The sequence below is a fragment of the Heptranchias perlo genome, chromosome 5 (assembly GCF_035084215.1).
Source record: "Heptranchias perlo isolate sHepPer1 chromosome 5, sHepPer1.hap1, whole genome shotgun sequence".
NCBI classification, from domain to species: Eukaryota; Metazoa; Chordata; class Chondrichthyes; order Hexanchiformes; family Hexanchidae; genus Heptranchias; species Heptranchias perlo.
In genome coordinates this window covers 22,469,744-22,488,264 of record NC_090329.1, presented here as the reverse complement: position 1 = coordinate 22,488,264, position 18,521 = coordinate 22,469,744, and the positions used below count along the sequence as shown (strand labels likewise).

Here is an 18,521-nt window from a genome sequence, read left to right as displayed (position 1 = left end):
CATCCCTCAGGGACCGCGTCCCGGTCGATCCTCACCTGGATAGCGATCGGGAATAGGATCCCCCACCCAGGGGCAGTGCCTGAGCTACAGTCAGCTAACAACACAACTTAAAAGCTGAGTTCGCTACCAACTCTTCAGGCTTTTTCTTTGTTGAATTTTTTTTACTGCGTTGTGGGGAAAATACGTTTAAGAAAACCAACTAAATGAAAAAATCTACCTCTTCCTCTTCCCCTGCAGCTATGAGGAGTTTTGTCGCCCACTGCCCTGAGCTTCTCACCGAAGATGTGATTCGCAGACTAATGACCCCCATTGAATGTGCCATGCTGATGCTGTCTCAGTGAGTAACTCACAGCAAGTTTCCACAACATCTGAGACACATTCCAGCACTTAGAACAGACTTCTTAAACAACAACAACAACAGCAACTTACATTTATGCAGTGTCCTTGATGTAGAAAAACTTCTGAAGGCATTTCACAGAAGCGTAAGGAAATCAATGGTGAGGCGGAAGAAGCAGAGACTAGGAGGGATGACCAAAGACTTGGTCAAAGGAGATGGGTTTTAAAGAGAGCCCAAGAGGCGGAGAGGTTTAGGGAAGGAGCTTAGGGCCTAGGCAGCTGAAGGTACGGCTGCCAATGATGGGGCAGTGGGAGTGAGGAATGTGCAGGGTTGGAGTCAGAGAAATGTGAGTTTGGGAGGATTGTAGGGTCAGAGGAGGTTACAGAGATGGGATGGGGCGAGGTCATGGAGGGATTTAAATTTACAGATCAAAATTTTATACTTGAGACGATGGAGGACTGGCAGCCAAAATCAGTCAGCAAGGACAGGGGAGATGCGCGAGTGGACTTTGTGTGAGATAGCATATAGGCAGCAGAGTTTTGGATGAACTGAAGTTTGTGGAGGATGGGAGGCCGGCCAGGAGAGTATTGGATCAGTGGAGTCCAGAGGTGACAAAAGCATGTTTGAGGGTTTCAGTGGTAGATGAGCTGAGGTAGGCACAGAGGGTGTTGCAGTGTTACGGAGGTGGAAGTAGGCAGTCTTTGTGATGGAGAGGATACGGGGTCGGAAACTTAGCTCTGGCTAAACAAGACGCTGAGATTGCGTACAGTCTGAAATAGTGCCAAGGAGGGGGTTGGATTTGGTAGTAAGGATGCGGAATTTGTGGCGGGGGTTGAAGACAATGGCTTTACCCCATAATCTACAACCCAGATAGACGGATATCACTTGTGTTTACTGATGATGACCATTGTTTTGGTTTTGAAGTAGTTTGCCACCTGACACCAGAGATGTGTAAAGGTCAGTGTGTGAATAAAGTCAGTATCTACATCTCCTTGTAAAAACCCAAAGAATGACTAAAAATAGAAGCTGAAACGAATCTCGGGTGTGGGTGGTAACACTCAGTGGAACCAAATCCCTTCTTGTAACCACAAGTTGTTTGTTTACCAGCATCCCGTCAGTCATAAAGGCTTATGGAGCTCAGCTGAAGGCGAGTGCAGCAATGGTGCGTTTGCGTCTCTATGACATTCTGGCTCTGCTGCCTCCAAAAACCTATGAAGGTAAATGAAATGCAGTTCTTTCCCTTTTGAAGTAGTATGCTATTACTGATGTGTTTTATTGGGGTTGCCATCTATAGGACATAGAATTACATACAATTTACTGCACAGAAACAGGCCATTCGGCCCAACTGGTCTATGCCAGTGTTTATGCTCCACATTTCTTCATCTCACCCTATCACCATATCCTTCTATTCCTTTCTCCCTCATGTGTTTATCTAGCTTCCCCTTAAATGCATCCATGTTATTTGCCACAACTGCTCCTTGTGGTAGTGAGTTCCACATTCTCACCACTCTCTAGGTAAAGAAGTTTCTCTTGAATTCCCTATTGGATTTATTAGTGACTATCTTATGTTTATGGCCCCTAATTCTGGTCTCCCCCTCAAGTGGAAACATCTTCTCTATGTCTACCCTATCGAACCCCTTCATAACTTTACAGATCTCCATCAGGTCACCCCTCAGTCTTCTCTTTTCTAGAGAAAAGAGCCCCAGCCTGTTCAGCCTTCCCTGATAATTATAAACTCTCAGTTCTGGTATCATCCTTGTGAATTTTATTTGCTCCTTCTCTAGAGCCTCTATATCATTTTTGTAATATGGAGACCGGAACTGTGCACAGTACCAAACTACCTCACCCATGTAATGGACCCACCAATTTACCATCCTATATGTTGCAGAATGTGGGCGTGCTGAGTTACCCATTAGTTTTGGAATGTAGCATTCTGCAAGTTAATGGCTCCCCTCTTAACTCTGATATCATTGATCCACACTCTGGGCACGGTAACTGAAAGCTGGCTATCGCTGTTTGCACAGCTGTTACTACTATTGCAGCAGTAGTTTACAATGTCCTTCAGTGTTCAATTTAGTTCAAAAGCTGATCACGCTTGGCACTTCCTGCTGCTGAATTGGCAGACTTTAACCTGGCTGCGTTCGAGATAGAGCAAATAATGAAAATGACAGTGAAAAGGCTACATAGAAAAGACCATTGGAGAATTTGGTTCTGGTTTTGGCTACGTGACCTAATTAAATAACGTGTCAACATTTCTGTCACTATCTTGTGAAAATATGGAGAAGTCAAAGATAATTGTTACCACTCAGTTGTAATTCCTTCCTAACAGGAAGCTTCAACGCTCTGCTTAGAGAACTGGTTGCAGAATTTACGTTGACTGATAATTCTGCCAATACAACTACTTCCCTACTGCGGTCGCTCTGTCACTATGATGACAGTGTCCTCCTCGGTTCCTGGCTTCAAGAGACTGACCATAAGTCAATCGAAGATCAGGTGAGTAATGAGAAAGCTTATCTTCCAAACAACCTGTTTTATATTTTCCCTTATTGACCAAGCCAGTTGAGCTCTCAAACTTTTTCACACTTGCCAAGAGAGCGCTTGATTGAATTCATGTCAACGATTGCAGGAGTTTGTTTGCTGGGGGAGGACACTACGTGGGTGCCCACAGTGAACCTCGAGTAATTTAGCGAAAGAAAGAACGAGCATTTCTATAACACCTTTCACGACATCCCAAAGTGCTTTACAGCCAATGAAGTACTTTTGAAACATAGTCACTGTTGTAGTGTAGGCAGCGCAGCAATTTTCGCACAGCAAGATCCCACAAACAGCGATGTGATAATGACCAGATAACCTGTTCTGGTTCAAATGAGGCATTGGCCAGTTGTCAAGTACCCAGTGCACCCATGAAGGGGCGGCCAAGTGCTTCCCCACAGGGAGAAAGATACAATTGGACTGTGGGTTACCTCACGGCAATTTCCCACCACTTCTTTTGGCCAGATCAAGACAGACCTGTAATGCCCTTTCAGCCAAGGATCTGTACTTGAAGTTAAATCAAAAAAAGGGAATACCATGCTTTTAGCTCTTAGAAAACTGGTTGGCCTCAGGAGGCAGAAATTTCTCCAGATCTGTTTGCTGTCATGCATGGCAGGGTAAATTTTGTATGGCTCTGCTTCCCGGTTAATGACAGGAAAATTGGGAGTGCTGCGAATTGGGTGCAGTGATCTCCAATACATACCAGTGCGGTCCCTGCTGGGAGTGGCAACCCTTGTGATACCAGAAAAGTTACTGACATGCCAGAAGTTGCTTAATTACTGTCATTTTAATCCTAAATTATGTAACTATGCAAAGTATTTACAGCACAGAAACAGGCCATTCGGCCCAACAAGTTTGTGCCAGCGTTTATGCTCCACACAAACCTCTTCCCTCCCTACTTCATCTAACCCTATCAGCATATCCTTCTATTCCTTTCTCCCTTATTGATTTTATTAGCGCCCTTACCACGTGCCTCGGGACCAAATGTGTTTTACCTTGATTAATTACTTCTGAAGAGCAGTATCTGTTAAATAGGCAATGTGGCAGCAAACTTACGCACATCAAGGTCCCACAAACAGCAATGTGATAATGACCAGATAAGCTGCTTTTAGTGGTGTTGGTTGAGGGATAAATCTTGGCCAGGAGAATTCCCCCTGCTCTACTTCCTAATAGGCCGTGGGATCTTTTACACCTGAAAGGGCAGAGCGGGGCCCCGGTTTAACATCTCATCCGAAAGTTGGCACCTCCGACAGTGCAGCACTCCATCAGAACATCACTGGAGTGTCAGCCTGGATTATGTGCTCAAGTCTCTGGAGTGGGGACTCGAACCCACAATCTTCTGACTCAGCTAGAGTGCTGCCCACTGACCCACGGCTGACGCAATGTAGGAAACGCCTCTCTTAGTAACATCCAAGCGCACCACCCACAGTGAATTACTTTGAACAGCTACTGTTATGGAGGCAATTTGCATACAGCAAAGTGCTGCAAACTGCAGTGAAATGAATGTTTCTCCGTGGTGTTGGTTGAGAGGAATGTCGACACAGGAGAACTCCTTTCTTCGAACCGTGCCGTGGAACCTTTTATGCTCAGTTGAACAGGCAGACAGTTTTAATGTCTCATCGAAAGGATCACATCTCTGCACATTGCAACATTCCCTCAGTGCTGCACCAAAGTGTTAGCCCAGGTTACATGCTCAAGTTCTGGTGTAGTACTTGAACCCACAACCTTCTGACTCATGCGAGCGAGTGCTACTAGCTGAACCAGGCTAGTACTTGTATTGATTGCATCACATGAAAAATGAGTCACTTTTCAACAATGCTCATTGATGGGTTCAACACGCCCAGTTAATTCTATTCATTTACCAATATGAATCATTTTTAAAAAAAACGACTGTTGAGATGAAATATCATATACAATCACATGCACTGCCTGGAAGTAGATTCAGTAGCAACTTTCAAAAGGGAATTTAATAAATACTTGAAGGGGAAAAAATTGCAGCGTTATGGGGAAAGAGCTGAGGAGTGGGACTAGTTGGATAGCTCTTTCAAAGAGCCGGCACAGACACAGGCAAAAGGAAAAAAATGGACCCCAAGCCAAAGAAGAAGATATTTGGAGGGGTTTGGTCAATGGGGTGGGTTTTAAGGAAGGTCTTAAAGGAGGTGAAGAGGTGGAGGGGTTTAGGGAGGGAATTCCAAAGTGTGAATATTTATAGTGAGTAAATATTCTGTTTTGTGATTTGAAGTTAAATGGTAATTTTAAGGAGTGGTAACTCTTGACTAACAATTTGTGGTGAGTCAGAGATTTCTGCTATAACCAGCAGTGCACGTTCCTGCATCATTGACTGACAGCTATTTTCTTTTAAAAAGCTGTTGATTCATAGTCTGCGAAGACGGTTTTAAACCATATAGGGAAGTTCTGAAGTCGCTGTGTGTTTTTTTTAAACTGTGTAAAACCTGCTGATTGTGAGTGTCAAGACAGTGAGGGTGTGTGAGTCATAGAATCATAGAGGTTACAGCACAGAAAGAGGCTATTCGGCCCATCAAGTCTGTGCTGGCTCTATGCAAGAAACATAGAAAGTAGGAGCAGGAGTAGGCCATTCGGCCCTTCAAACCTGCTCCGCCATTCAATATGATCATGGCTGATCCTCTATCTCAGTACCATATTCCCACTCTCCCCATACCCATTGATGCCTTTTGTGTCTAGAAATCTATCCAGCTCCTTTTTAAGATATTCAGTGACTTGGCCTCCACAGCCGCCTTATACGTTTCAATGAGATCCCCTCTCATTCTTCTAAACTTGAGTGAATACAGGCCAAGTCGACCCAATCTCTCCTCATACGACAGTCCTGCCATTCCAGGAATCAGTCTGGTGAACCTTCGCTGCATTCCCTCTATAGCAAGTATATCCTTTCTTGGGTAAGTAGTCCTAAACTGCACACAATACTCCAGGTGTGGTCTCACCAAGGCCCTGTATAACTGCAGGAAGACATCCTTGCTCCTATTCTCAAATCCTCTTGCAATGAAGGCCAACGTACCATTTGCCTTCCTAACTGCTCGCTGCACCTGCAGGTTTGCTTTCAGTGACTGGTGTACAAGGACACCCAGGTCCCCTTGTACATCAACATTCCCCAATCTATCACCATTTAAATAATACTCTGCCTTTCTGTTTTTCCTTCCGAAGTGGTAACTTCACATTTATCCACGTTATACTGCATCTGCCATGTATTTGCCCACTCACTCAACCTGTCTAAATCGCCTTGAAGCCTCTTTGCATCCTCCTCCCAACTCACGATCCCACCTATTTTGTGTCGTCAGCAAACTTGGAAATATTACATTTGGTACCCTCATCTAAATCATTGATATATATTGTGAATAGCTGGGGCCCAAGCACTGATCCCTGCGGTACCCCACTAGCCTGCCACCCCGAAAAAGACCCATTTATTCCTACACTCTGTTTCCTATCTATTAACCAATTTTCAATCCATGCCAGTATATTACCACCCATCCCATGTGCTTCAATTTTGCACACTAACCTCTTATGTGGGACTTTATCAAAGGCCTTCTGAAAATCCAATTAAACCACATCCACTGGTTCTCCCTCATCTATTCTACCAGTTACATCCTCAAAAAACTCCAGTAGGTTTGTCAAACGTGATTTCCCTTTCATAAATCCATGTTGACTTTGTCTAATCCCATTGATATTTTCTAAGTGTCCTGTTATCACATCCTTTATAATAGAATCTAGCATTTTCCCTACTACTGATGTTAGGCTAACCGGTCTGTAGTTCCCTGTTTTCTCTCTCCCTCTTTTTAAATATTGGGGTTACATCTGCCACCCAATCTGCAGGAACTGTTCCGCAATCTATAGAATTTTGGAAGATGACAACTAATGCATCCGCTATTTCCATGGCTACCTCTTTTAGTACTCGGATGCAGATTATCAGGTCCTGGGGATTTATTGGCTTTCAGTCCCATTAATTTCTCCAGCACTTTTTTTTACAAATACTAATTTCCTTTAATTCTTCCTTCTCACAAGTCCCTTGTTTCCCTAGCCTTTCTGGGAAGTTATTTGTGTCCTCTTCCGTGAAGACAGAACCAAAGTATTTGTTTAATTGTTCTGCCATTTCCCTGTTCCCCATTATAAATTCTCCCATTTCTGACTGTAAGGGACCTACATTTGTCTTCACTAATCTTTTTCTTTTTACATACTTGTAAAAGCTTTTACAGTCCAATTTAATGTTCCTTGCAAGTTTACTCTCATAATCTATTTTTCCCCTCTTAATCAATTTCTTGGTCCTTTTTTGCTGAATTCTAAACTGCTCCCAATCTTCAGGCTTGCTACTTTTTCTGGCAACTTTATATGACTCCTCTTTGGATCTAATACTATCCTTAATTTCTTTTGTTAGCCGTGGTCGGGCCACATTTCCTTTTGTGTTTTTGCGCCAAAAAGGAATGTTTAATTGTTGCAATTCATGTATTTGTTCCTTAAATGTTAGCCATTGCATATTCACAGTCATGCCTTTTAATGAAGCTTCCCATTCTTTCATATCCAACTCACTCCACATACCTTCGTAGTTTCCTTTGTTTAGATTTAGGACCCTAGTTTCGGATTGGACTACTTCACTTTCCATCTTAATGAAGAATTCTATCATGTTCTGGTCACTCTTCCCTAAAGTACCCCGCACAACAATATTATTATTTAACCACTTCTCATTGCACAATCTAGGACACGCTCCAGGAATTCATCCTCCACAGTATTATTGCTAATTTGGATTGGCCAGTCTATATGTAGATTAAAGTCACCCATGATTACTGTAATACCGTTGTTACATGCATCTCTAATTTCCTATTTGATCCCATCCCATACATTACTGTTCGGAGGTCTATAGACAACTCCCACCAGTGTTTTCTGCCCCTCGGTGCTCCTTAACTCCACCCAGACTGATTCTACATCTTGATTTTCTGAGCCAATATCCTTTCTCACTATTGCTCTGATTTCATCCTTTACTAACAACGCCACCCCACCTCCTTTTCCTTTTTGCCTGTCCTTCCTAGATATCGAATACCCTTGGATATTCAGCTCCCAGCCTTGGTCACCCTGCAGCCATGTCTCTGTAATTGCTATTATATCATATCCGTTTACATCTATTTGCGCTGTTGATTCATCTACCTTATTACGAATGCTTCGTGCATTCAGATACAGTGCCTTTAGATTTGTCTTTTTAACATTTTTAGACATCTTAACATTTTTTTGTACTATGGCCCTGTTTGTCTTGTTACCATTTTTTCTTACCTGGACCCTATTTGTTGTCTTTTGTTTGTACGCTCTGCCCCTTCCTGACACAATCCGGTTATCCTCACTCCAATCACTTTCCTGCACTGCTTCCTTGTCTTTTCCCTTTAGCATTCTAGATTTCTCTCCACCGGGACCCTCCCCCCGCCTCCCCCCTTATTTAGTTTAAAGCCCTATCTACCAGCAATCCAGCTAGTCCCACTTCTCCACCCTATCCCCGTTGCCCTACAAATTTTTTCCGTTCAAGTACTTATCCAGTTCCCTTTTGAAAGCCACGATTGAATTTTCCTCCACCAACCACCCTCCCATCGCCCCCCCCCCCCCACCCCACCCACAGCAGTGCAGTCCAGATCGCAACCATTCGCTGTGTTTAAAAAAAAAAAAGTTCTTCCTCATGTCGCCTTTGGTTCTTTTGCCAATCACCTTAAATCTATGTCTTCTGGTTCTTGACCTTTCCGCCAATGGGAACAGTTTCTCTCTACTCTGTCTAGACCCTTCATGATTTTGAATACCTCTATCAAATCTCCTCGCAACCTTCTCTGTTCCAAGGAGAACGACACCAGCTTCTCCAGTCTATCCATGTAACTGAAGTCCTTCATCCCTGGAATCATTCTAGTAAATCTTTTCTGCACCCTCTCTAAGGCCTTCACATCTTTCCTAAAGTGCGGTGCCCAGAAATGGACACAATGCTCCAGTTGTGGTCGAACCAGTGTTTTATAAAGGTTCATCATGACTTCCTTGCTTTTGTACTCTATGCCTCTATTTATAAAGCCCAGGATCCCGTCTGCTTTTTTAACCGCTTTTTCAACCTGCGCTGCCATTTTCAACGATTTGTGTACATGTACCTCCAGATCTTTCTGTTCCTGTACCCCGTTTAGAGTTGTGCCCTCTAGTTTATATTGCCTCTCCTCGTTCTTCCTACCGAAACGTATCACTTCACATTTTTCTGCATTAAATTTCATCTGCCACGTATCCGCCATTCCACCGGCCTGTCTATATCCTTTTTTTTATTCGTTTGTGGGATGTGGGCATCGCTGGCAAGGCCAGCGTTTATTGCCCATCCCTAATTGCCCTTGAGAAGATGGTGATGAGCCGCCGCCTTGAACCGCTGCAGTCCGTGTGGTGAAGGTTCTCCCACAGTGCTGTTAGGTAGGGAGTTCCACGATTTTGACCCAGCAACGAGGAAGGAACGGCGATATATTTCCAAGTCGGGATGGTGTGTGACTTGGAGGGGAAGGTGCAGGTGGTGTTGTTCCCATGTGCCTGCTGCCTTTGTCCTTCTAGGTGGTAGAGGTTTGGGAGGTGCTGTCGAAAAAGCCTTGGCGAGTTGCTGCAGTGCATCCTGTGGATGGTACACACTGCAGCCACAGTGCACTGGTGGTGAAGGGAGTGAATGTTTAGGTGGTGGACGGGGTGCCAATCAAGCGGACTGCTTTGTCCTGGATGGTGTCAAGCTTCTTGAGTGTTGTTGGAGCTGCACTCATCCAGGCAAGTGGAGAGTATTCCTGACTTGTGCCTTGTAGATGGTGGAAAGGCTTTGGGGAGTCAGGAGGTGAGTCACTCGCCGCAGAATACCCAGCCTTTGACCTGCTCTTGTAGCCATAGTATTTATGTGGTTGGTCCAGTTAAGTTTCTGGTCAATGGTGACCCCCCAGGATGTGGATGGTGGGGGATTCGGCGATGATAATGTCGTTAAATGTCAAGGGTAGGTGGTCATTGCCTGGCACTTGTCTGGTGTGAATGTTACTATCCCTATCACTATCCTCCTCACTGTTCACTCTACTTCCAAGTTTTATGTCATCTGCACATTTTGAAATTGTGCCCTGTACACCAAAGTCCAAGTCATTAATATATATCAAGAAAAGTTAGTGGTCCTAGTACCAACCCCTGGGGAACACCACTGTACACCTCCCTCCAATCTGAAAACCAGCCGTTCACCACTAGTCTCTGCTTCCTGTTACTTAGCCAATTCTGTATCCATGCTGCCACTGCCCCCTTTATTCCATGGGCTTCAGTCTTGATGACAAGCCTATTATGTGGCAATATATGAAAAGGGGAGATGATGAAGCTGCAGCTTCTGGCACACAACTTCCCACCGTTGTGAAGAACGTGAAGGGGGGGGGGGAAATCAGAGAGCTCAGACTCCCTTGGCAGGGGACGATGATATAAATCTTGTAATTGGCATGTTCATGCATTAGACCTCGTCTAGGACACGCAGTCGTGCACTACGATCATTCTAGGAAAGAAGAACCTGCAGGAACTGGGCCGATTCAACGCTGTGTTTGTATAATCCTCTCTGACTGTCTGGGTTTTGTGTCAATACAAATGAGATTCCTTTTATGAAATGACATTGCATAAATCAACACGTTCAATCAGCACTTCAGGAAACCAAAAGTAGAGAGACGGCACTAATTGAGAACACTTGATTTTAGGTAGGGCACAGCAATCGAATGAGCTTCCCGTGCATCTATTGCTTCACCTATTTAAAGTGTCCCTGTCTACGGAATGAAGCCAGTCCCACAGACAGGGAGTTGAGGATAACTGCGAGAGTCCCAGCCCATCCATGAGTGAACAAAAGAACTCCCAACCTCACACCTCCACCAGCTGATGATGGAGGCCAAGTCTCCTCATCGATCAAGCAGCGAAGTGCCGGTGGTAACATGAAATAATTTAAGCTTTCTCCTACAACCTGCACAACCCGACGATTGGCTTGTCTAATATATTCCCGCAAACTCTTATTTCCTGCTTCTGTGGACCTCCAAGAGAACAAGCGGGCCCTGAAAGTTTTTTTAAGGAACTAAGTGCACACAAGCGCAGAATTAAGTTGAGCAACTCATGAACTGTCCCATGGTATTGAAGCGCCCATCAAGATTGGCGTTCGTAGAAGCAGCTGACTGCAGAGCTGCTGTGCAGCTGGTAGACTTGCCCTCACCTCCTTTGTTTCAGATGATGAGGAGACAGTCTTTCGTCCTTCCATTTCTACCTGCCCTCCCCCCATCTCCTCAGCTACTCTCACATTCTCTTTGTCACATAATTGTCTTTAATTCCTTTGTTTTCGCTCATTATGCCTCCCTGTGGTCTCATGCTAATATCACTTCTACCATTTAACCAGCTTCTATTTTCCACATCAAGCAATTTACAGATCATTCTATTTCACCTCTCGTGTGCGTATGTGTGGCTATTCCCCCCCCCCCCCCAACTCCCCATTCCCTTCGTACTTTTCCTTTTTAAACGTTGTCCATCTGTAATATCCCCCAGTTCCGATGAGGGGTCCACGTCTGAAACATCAACTTGTCTGTGCTCTCGGCAGATGCTGCCCTGCCTGCTCCGTGTTTCCAGCATTTTCTGCCTTTTGCTTCAGATACACTTTCGGCGTCAGTTTGAGGCAGAACAGACAACCTCTGTTCATGGGTCTCGAGTGCAGAAGGCGATTGCCACACCTCTGAGTAGATAAAGATTTGATTCACCTGCAGTCCTCAGCAGATTACCACGCCTACAAGCGTATCATTCAGTAAAATCATGGTGGCAGAGTGCCGTGTCCAAGCAAAAAAAGAACCTTCCAGGAACTTCAAAATGGGGCTACTGTACATCCTGATTTATGAAGGGCTCTTGGGTTAACTTCTGTTCAATTGTCAAGCAGTTCAAGGGAACATAATCTCAGAATTAGAAGTAAACTGCTAAGGAGAAATATTTCTGCGTGAGAATGTGGAAGACACTGTCCCGGGAGGCCATTGATGCAGAATAAATTGAGGTGTTTCATAGGAACAGGAGGAGGCCATTTGGCCCCTTGAGCCTATTCTGCCATTCAATTAGATAATGGCTGAATCTGTATCTTAACTACATCTACCCACCTTGGTTCCGTAACCCTTAATACCCTTAACTAACAAAAATCTATCAATCTCAGTTTTGAAATTTTTTATTGACCCCCAGCCTGAACAGCTTTTTGGGGAAGAGAGTTCCAGATTTCCACTCCCCTTTGTGTGAAGAAGTGCTTCCTGATATCGCCCTTGAATGGCCTAGCTCTAATTTTAAGGTTGTGCCCCCTTGTTCGGGACTCTTCCCCCACCAGAGGAAATAGTTTCTCTCGATCTACGAAAAAGGAGATGGGTACCTTTTTTGTGAAGTGAAGGATACAGAGCGTTTACAGAAAATAGAGTTTGAAGCGCTAAAGCATCTATTCCTAACAAAGTGGCAGAGACAGGGTAGATGCTGAGAGATTGTTTCCCCTGGCTAGAGAGTCTAGAACTAAGGGGCATAATCGCAGGATATGGGGTCGGCCTTTCAAGATTGAGATGAGGAGGAATTTCTTCACTCAGAGGGTTGTGAATCTTTGGAATTCTCTACCCCAGAGGGCTATGGATGCTTAGTCATTGAGTATATTCAAGATGTGGAGATGCTGGTGATGGACTGGGGTGGACAAATGTAAGGAGTCTTACAACACCAGGTTATAGTCCAGCAGTTTTATTTGAAATCACAAGCTTTCGGAGGCTTCCTCCTTCGTCAGGTGAGTGTAGGATTCCATAAAAGTATAGCATATATAGTCAGAGAACAATGCCTGGTGATTACAGATAATCTTTCCAACTGCCTGTTATCAAAGCAATCAAAGGACTTGAATGGTGTTCAGACAGGGGAACATTACATACAAGACTACCGAATACACAAACGGTCACAACACAAAGACAGACAGAGAGAGAGAGACACACACCCGAAAGGCAGAGAAAGAGACAGAATGACCAGTTGTATTAAAAACAGATAACTCTTTTTTCGCTGGTGGGGTTACATGTAGCGTGACATGAACCCAAGATCCCAGTTGAGGCCGTCCTCATGGGTGCGGAACTTGGCTATCAATTTCTGCTCGACGATTTTGCGTTGTCGTGTGTCTCGAAGGCCGCCTTGGAGAACGCTTACCCGAAGATCGGAGGCTGAATGTCCTTGACTGCTGAAGTGTTCCCCGACTGGGAGGGAACCCTCCTGTCTGGCGATTGTTGCGCGGTGTCCGTTCATCCGTTGTCGCAGTGTCTGCACGGTCTCGCTGATGTACCATTCTCCGGGGCATCCTTTCCTGCAACGTATGAGGTATACAACGTTGGCCGAGTCGCAGGAGTATGAACCATGTACCCGGTGGGTGGTGTCCTCTCGTGTATGTAATGTTTCCCTGTCTGAACACCATTCAAGTCCTTTGATTGCTTTGATAACGGGCAGTTGGAAAGATTATCTGTAATCACCAGGCATTGTTCTCTGACTATATATGCTATAACCTTTATGGAATCCTACACTTACCTGACGAAGGAGGAAGCCTCCGAAAGCTTGTGATTTCAAATAAAAGAGTATATTCCAGGCTGAGATGGATAGATTTTTGGACTCTAGGGGAATCAAGGGATATGGGGATCGGGCAGGAAAGTGGAGTTGAGGTCGAAGATCAGCTATGATCTGATTGAATGGTGGAGCAGGCTCAAGGGGCAGAATGGCCTACTCCTGCTCCTATTTCCTGTGTTCTTAGAATGCTTGATGAACCCAGCAACCTACTCCTGCTCCTAGGGAAAAGTGGAAATATTCTTTCCCTGCCAAGGAATTTCGTTTTGTAGGTGGCTAGTCCCATCCACAGGTCTATTTTTATAGCTGTTGAGAGTGGAGGACGCAGCCTGCAGTCACTGTGGTGTTTCCTGCAATAAAAATTTGATGTTAGAAGCCTGTTTTGAGGCGATAAAGCAGAGGAGTTGTTGAAGGGCTAGAATTAGAAATAAATCAATGAAAATCTCGCTCAATTCATTTGGCAAAGGAAAGAAAGACTTGCATTTATATAGCGCCTTTCATGACCTCAGGACGTCCCAAAATGCTTCACAGCCAATGAAGTACTTTTGAACTGTAGTCACTGTTGTAATGTAGGAAACGTGGCATCCAATCTGCGCACAGCAAGGTCCCACAAACAGCAATGTGATAAAGACCAGGTCATCTGTTTTTAATGATGTTGGTTGATGGATAAATATTGGCCCAGGACACTGGGGAAAAATCCCCTGCTCTTCTGTTGCTGTGTGCAAAATTGGCTGCCACTCTACCTACATTATGACAGTGACTACACTTCAAAAAGTACTTCATTGGCTGTAAAGCGCTTTTGGATGTCCTGAGGTCATGAAAGGCGCTGTAGAAATCCAAGTTTTTCCTTTTTCTTTTTTGTCAAGAAATAGTAATTGGGCATCTTTACAATAACTGTTCCAATTAACCAAATGGCTGCGATTCTTTGAAACATAAAGGGTAGACAAGGAAATTCGAGACAAGTGGTGAGCCTTCTTGATGAATGTTTCACTGCGTGGACAAATCTTACACAATGGAACTCATTCTGAAACAGAAAGCGTTGCCCAACTTATAAGGGCCGTGTTTTTACTTGTTGGGGGAATGGCTAGTGGAAGTGCTTGCTTTATTGAGACTCCCTTCGATTCCTTTGCAGCTCCAACCAAACAGTGCGTCAGGAAGTGGGGCCTTGGAGCACGACCCATCCTCGATCTACCTGCGTATTCCGGTGGGCGAGGCTGTGCCCGGGCCTCTGCCGCTCGGTGTGTCAGTCATCGATGCCTCAGTTGCCCTCTTCGGAGTGGTGTTTCCTCACGTCTCTTTCAAACACCGGTAAGTGAGGGTAGGCTTGACTTTACCATTTATCGAAGCAGATATTTGTGTACTTCGAGTTTGGGATTATGTGGGGGTTATGTTGGGGCAGGCTTGATGGACCAGCTGGTCTTTTCCTGCCCATCAATTTTGTATGTTCGTAAATTGTAACCTACAAATGAACACCAGCCTCGATCCCTTTGGCTCTTTGAGTAAGTGAAGTAGAAAGAGGCATTTTAGAGATGCTTTCTGTTTTAAAATTTCACTTCAGAGAGGGACGTCCATGGAGTAGTTACATAATTATTAGATATATAGCCCCCATCACTTACACTGTCCACACTTTTCACAGGCGGCCACCTATATTGGGCGGAAAGCGCTAACCATTTGCCAGTACCATAGGCGTTAATTACAAAACCGCCGCTTATTAAACACACTGGCTATTTTAGGCAGTTCAATTTCCTGTACTCACCAATGTAGTAACTAACTTCCTTGTATCACAGCAAAGAAGCCCTTTTAATTTTTCTAAAATGACATTGATACATTGACAGTGATTGGCTCAGGGGCTGCCTTCATTAATAGTGTGTGAGAGAGTTAACAGGAACGGGCAGAAAACCGAGCTTCATGGTGTCCCCCTATGTACAAAACTCAACCATAACCAATTGTGAAGTGTATCAAGTGTTCAAAGAAATGGCATGGTTATTTCTTGTCGGGAGCTGGATTTGGGCTTGCAGTTCATCCCTGCTGAATGGGGGGGAAGGGTGGAGGACTGCCGTGAGGCGTGGAGAGAAAAGGGGTAGCAAAGTGCTGCCTTTTTATTCAGATTAAAATCCAATGTGGAGCATATCAAGTACTACAACTGTGATGAGTGCCTGCTGGAGTCGCGGTGACCCTGTGTGTCGAGGTTACACTTGCTGGGAAGGGTTCCTTCAGCAGCCTGCAGGAGTTACGATGGCCTCCAGCTGCATTTAAGGTCTTGGGCATATAGTCCAGTTGGGAAACAATTGTCCTCTCTTAATAGATGCGCAGGTTATCTGGCACATCAGCCTCAAACATGGGCAGAAGACCTGTGTCAGCTGTTCTGGTCACCTAATAGGATAGAAATTACTGCCCTTGAGTTACGATAGAGGGGTAGCAAAGATTGGTGCTAAGGAAAGATTAAGGAAGTTGGGCTTTTTTCTTTTACAAAGAGGAGCCTTTGGCATAACTTAATAGAAGAGGGAAAGAACCTGCACATAGCTCGCATCATACCACGTCCTCAGGATATCCTAAAGCACTTTACAGCAATTGAATGACTTTTGAAGTGTAGTCATTGTTATGTGAGCAAACTTAGTTGAGGTTTTCAAGATTATGAAGAGAATTAACATCTATTCCTGGTGAAGGGTTCAAACACCAGGGGCAACAAGTGAAGAACAAGATCATTGGAGTAAGAAAGGAGGGCAAATGGAAATTTCACCCAAAGAGTAATAGGGTTGTGCAGTAAATGAGGGCATTAAAGCAGACAACACAAATAGGTTCAAGAAAACAAGATAGGTTTGTGGGCAGAGAGGTATTGAGGGCTGTTGTGAGATGGTGGCTGGATGGGATCGATGGGTGAAGACATGGTAAAGTCTTTGGGACTAACGTCCTTCTCCTGCTGCAAAAACCCATGGCCAAAAGGCTGATTTGTGCCGTGATGGAGATGTGACACACCAGCTTCAAGAGTGTGGTGAAGAACGCTGTTCTAAAAGGACTGGTCTATAACAGTGCAGAGAGGCAGTGAATGCAGAATCAGACGTTAGGAAAAGATAGCGAGGGCAGGAGGAACAAACAGGGACGGTTCCTGTTTTTGCACATTTTTATTTCCCCCTCTTCATTTTGTATGTCACGCGTCCTCACCTAATAATCTGGACGTGTGAGCCATTCACCCAGTGCCACAATACACCTGGTCACTGAGCGAGGATATGTGCAGGACCGGCCTGCAGTGACTCTACAAACTTGTCTGTTTTTTTGAAGAGTCTCCCAGTTTTGTGACTGAGATTGGGAACTTACTCTGAGCGATACTGGCCGTCACGGAGTCGCGCCCTACCAATTGCAGGGGCTGTAGTCTGGCAGGGGGCCAGGTCAATGCCAACAGTGGCTAAGTATTCCTTTCAGAGCTCTGAAACTACTGTTCATTTGTTGATTGTTTTAAATTAATTTGGAAAATCTTAATGTAACCTATAACTTTAAGACGTGAGTCCTACGGTTGCTACTTGTGATAAGTTGCTGTGTTTCCACAGGCTCCAAATGTTGGATCATTTTGCCGAATGCATCAAGCAGGCGAAGGGAGTGCGTCAGCAGGCTGTACAGATCAACATCTTCACTGCTGTGCTCAGCGCACTGAAGGTAGGCTTCTTTCATCGGAGCCTTATTCAAGCTTGGAACGAGTGTTCCCTTATGATATATTTATCAGAGTTTAAGCAGAAAGAAAGAACTTGCATTTATATAGCGCCTTTCACGACCTCAGGACATCCCAAAGAGCTTTACAGCCAGTGAAGTACATTTTTTGAAGTGTTGTATTGTAGGGAAACACAGCAGCCAATTTGCGTACAGCAAGCTCCCACAAACAGCAATGTGATAATGACCAGGTCATCTGTTTTGAGGTGTTGGTTGAGGGATAACTATTGGCCAGGACATTGGGGAGAACACCCCCTGCTCATGTTCAAATAGTACCATGGGATGTTTTACATCCACCTGAGAGGGCAGACAAGGATTCAGTTTAACATCTCATCCGAAAAACGGTACCTCTGACAGTGCAGCATTCCCTCAGTACTGCACTGGGAGTGTCAGCCTGGATTACGTGCTCAAGTCTCTGGAGTGGGACTTGAACCGAGGTGAGGGTGCTACCCACTGAGCCATAGCTAACAGCTCACTGATTCCCAACACAAGTCCACATCTGGAATTCAATGCAGGTTTAGGATATTCCTACAATACCCCCTGCAGGACTTTTCACAAATCGCAAGTCCGTTTTTAATAAAATAACTGGCCAGATTCTTTTCCCATCCTGTGCATGTCCAACAATCCTGTCTTGTGAAAGTGAAGCAGCCGAGAGCACCGTTACTAAAGGTCCTTTTTTTTTTCTTTCTTAGGGTCTAGCGGAGAACAAGAGCACCCTGGGCCCTGACGAGGTGCGGAAGTCAGCCCTGGCACTAGTTATGGGTGCTCTCGACAACCCCAATCCAATTTTGCGATGTGCTGCTGGCGAAGCTCTGGGGAGGATGGCCCAGGTGGTCGGAGAGGCCACTTTCATTGCCAGGATGGCACAGCATAGTTTTGACAAGTATGGATTGATGTGACAGTGGCCCTTCAGTTATTGTCTTTTCTAGTGTCTTGTCCCATTTGCTGCTCCTCTCCCACCAAACCTTACAGATCCTTTCAACAGACCACTTCATTTTTCATCATTCGTTGTCACTTTTTTTTGCGTAGACTTACAATACATAGAATTTACAACACACAAACAGATCATTTGGCCCAACTAGTCCATGCCTGTGTTCATGCTCCACACACGCCTCCTCCCACTTTACTTCATCTCACCCTATCAGCATAACCTGCTATTCCTTTCTCTCTCATGTACTTATCTAGCTTCCTCTTAAATGCATCTATGCCTCAACTACTCCTTGTGGTAGCAAGTTCCACATCCTCACCACTCTCTGGGTAATGGTGTTTCTTCTGAATTCCATATTGGATTTATTAGCCAGTTATGGCCCCCAGTTTTGGATTGCCCCACAAGTGGAAACATTAT

At 44.8% G+C, this 18,521-nt stretch overlaps 1 protein-coding gene across 3 annotated transcripts in view; it reads left to right on the top strand.

Moving 5' to 3' along the window:
• The window catches only part of heatr5b (HEAT repeat containing 5B), a 116,337-nt gene that overhangs the window by 54,972 nt on the left and 42,844 nt on the right, over positions 1 to 18,521 (top strand). For all 3 annotated transcript variants that reach the window (XM_067984109.1, XM_067984110.1, XM_067984111.1), the window contains exons 13-18: positions 238 to 337; positions 1,445 to 1,554; positions 2,667 to 2,830; positions 14,607 to 14,782; positions 17,020 to 17,125; positions 17,869 to 18,059. In XM_067984109.1, coding sequence (XP_067840210.1) covers positions 238 to 337; positions 1,445 to 1,554; positions 2,667 to 2,830; positions 14,607 to 14,782; positions 17,020 to 17,125; positions 17,869 to 18,059 — 847 coding nt within the window. The remainder of the gene's footprint in view (positions 1 to 237; positions 338 to 1,444; positions 1,555 to 2,666; positions 2,831 to 14,606; positions 14,783 to 17,019; positions 17,126 to 17,868; positions 18,060 to 18,521) is intronic.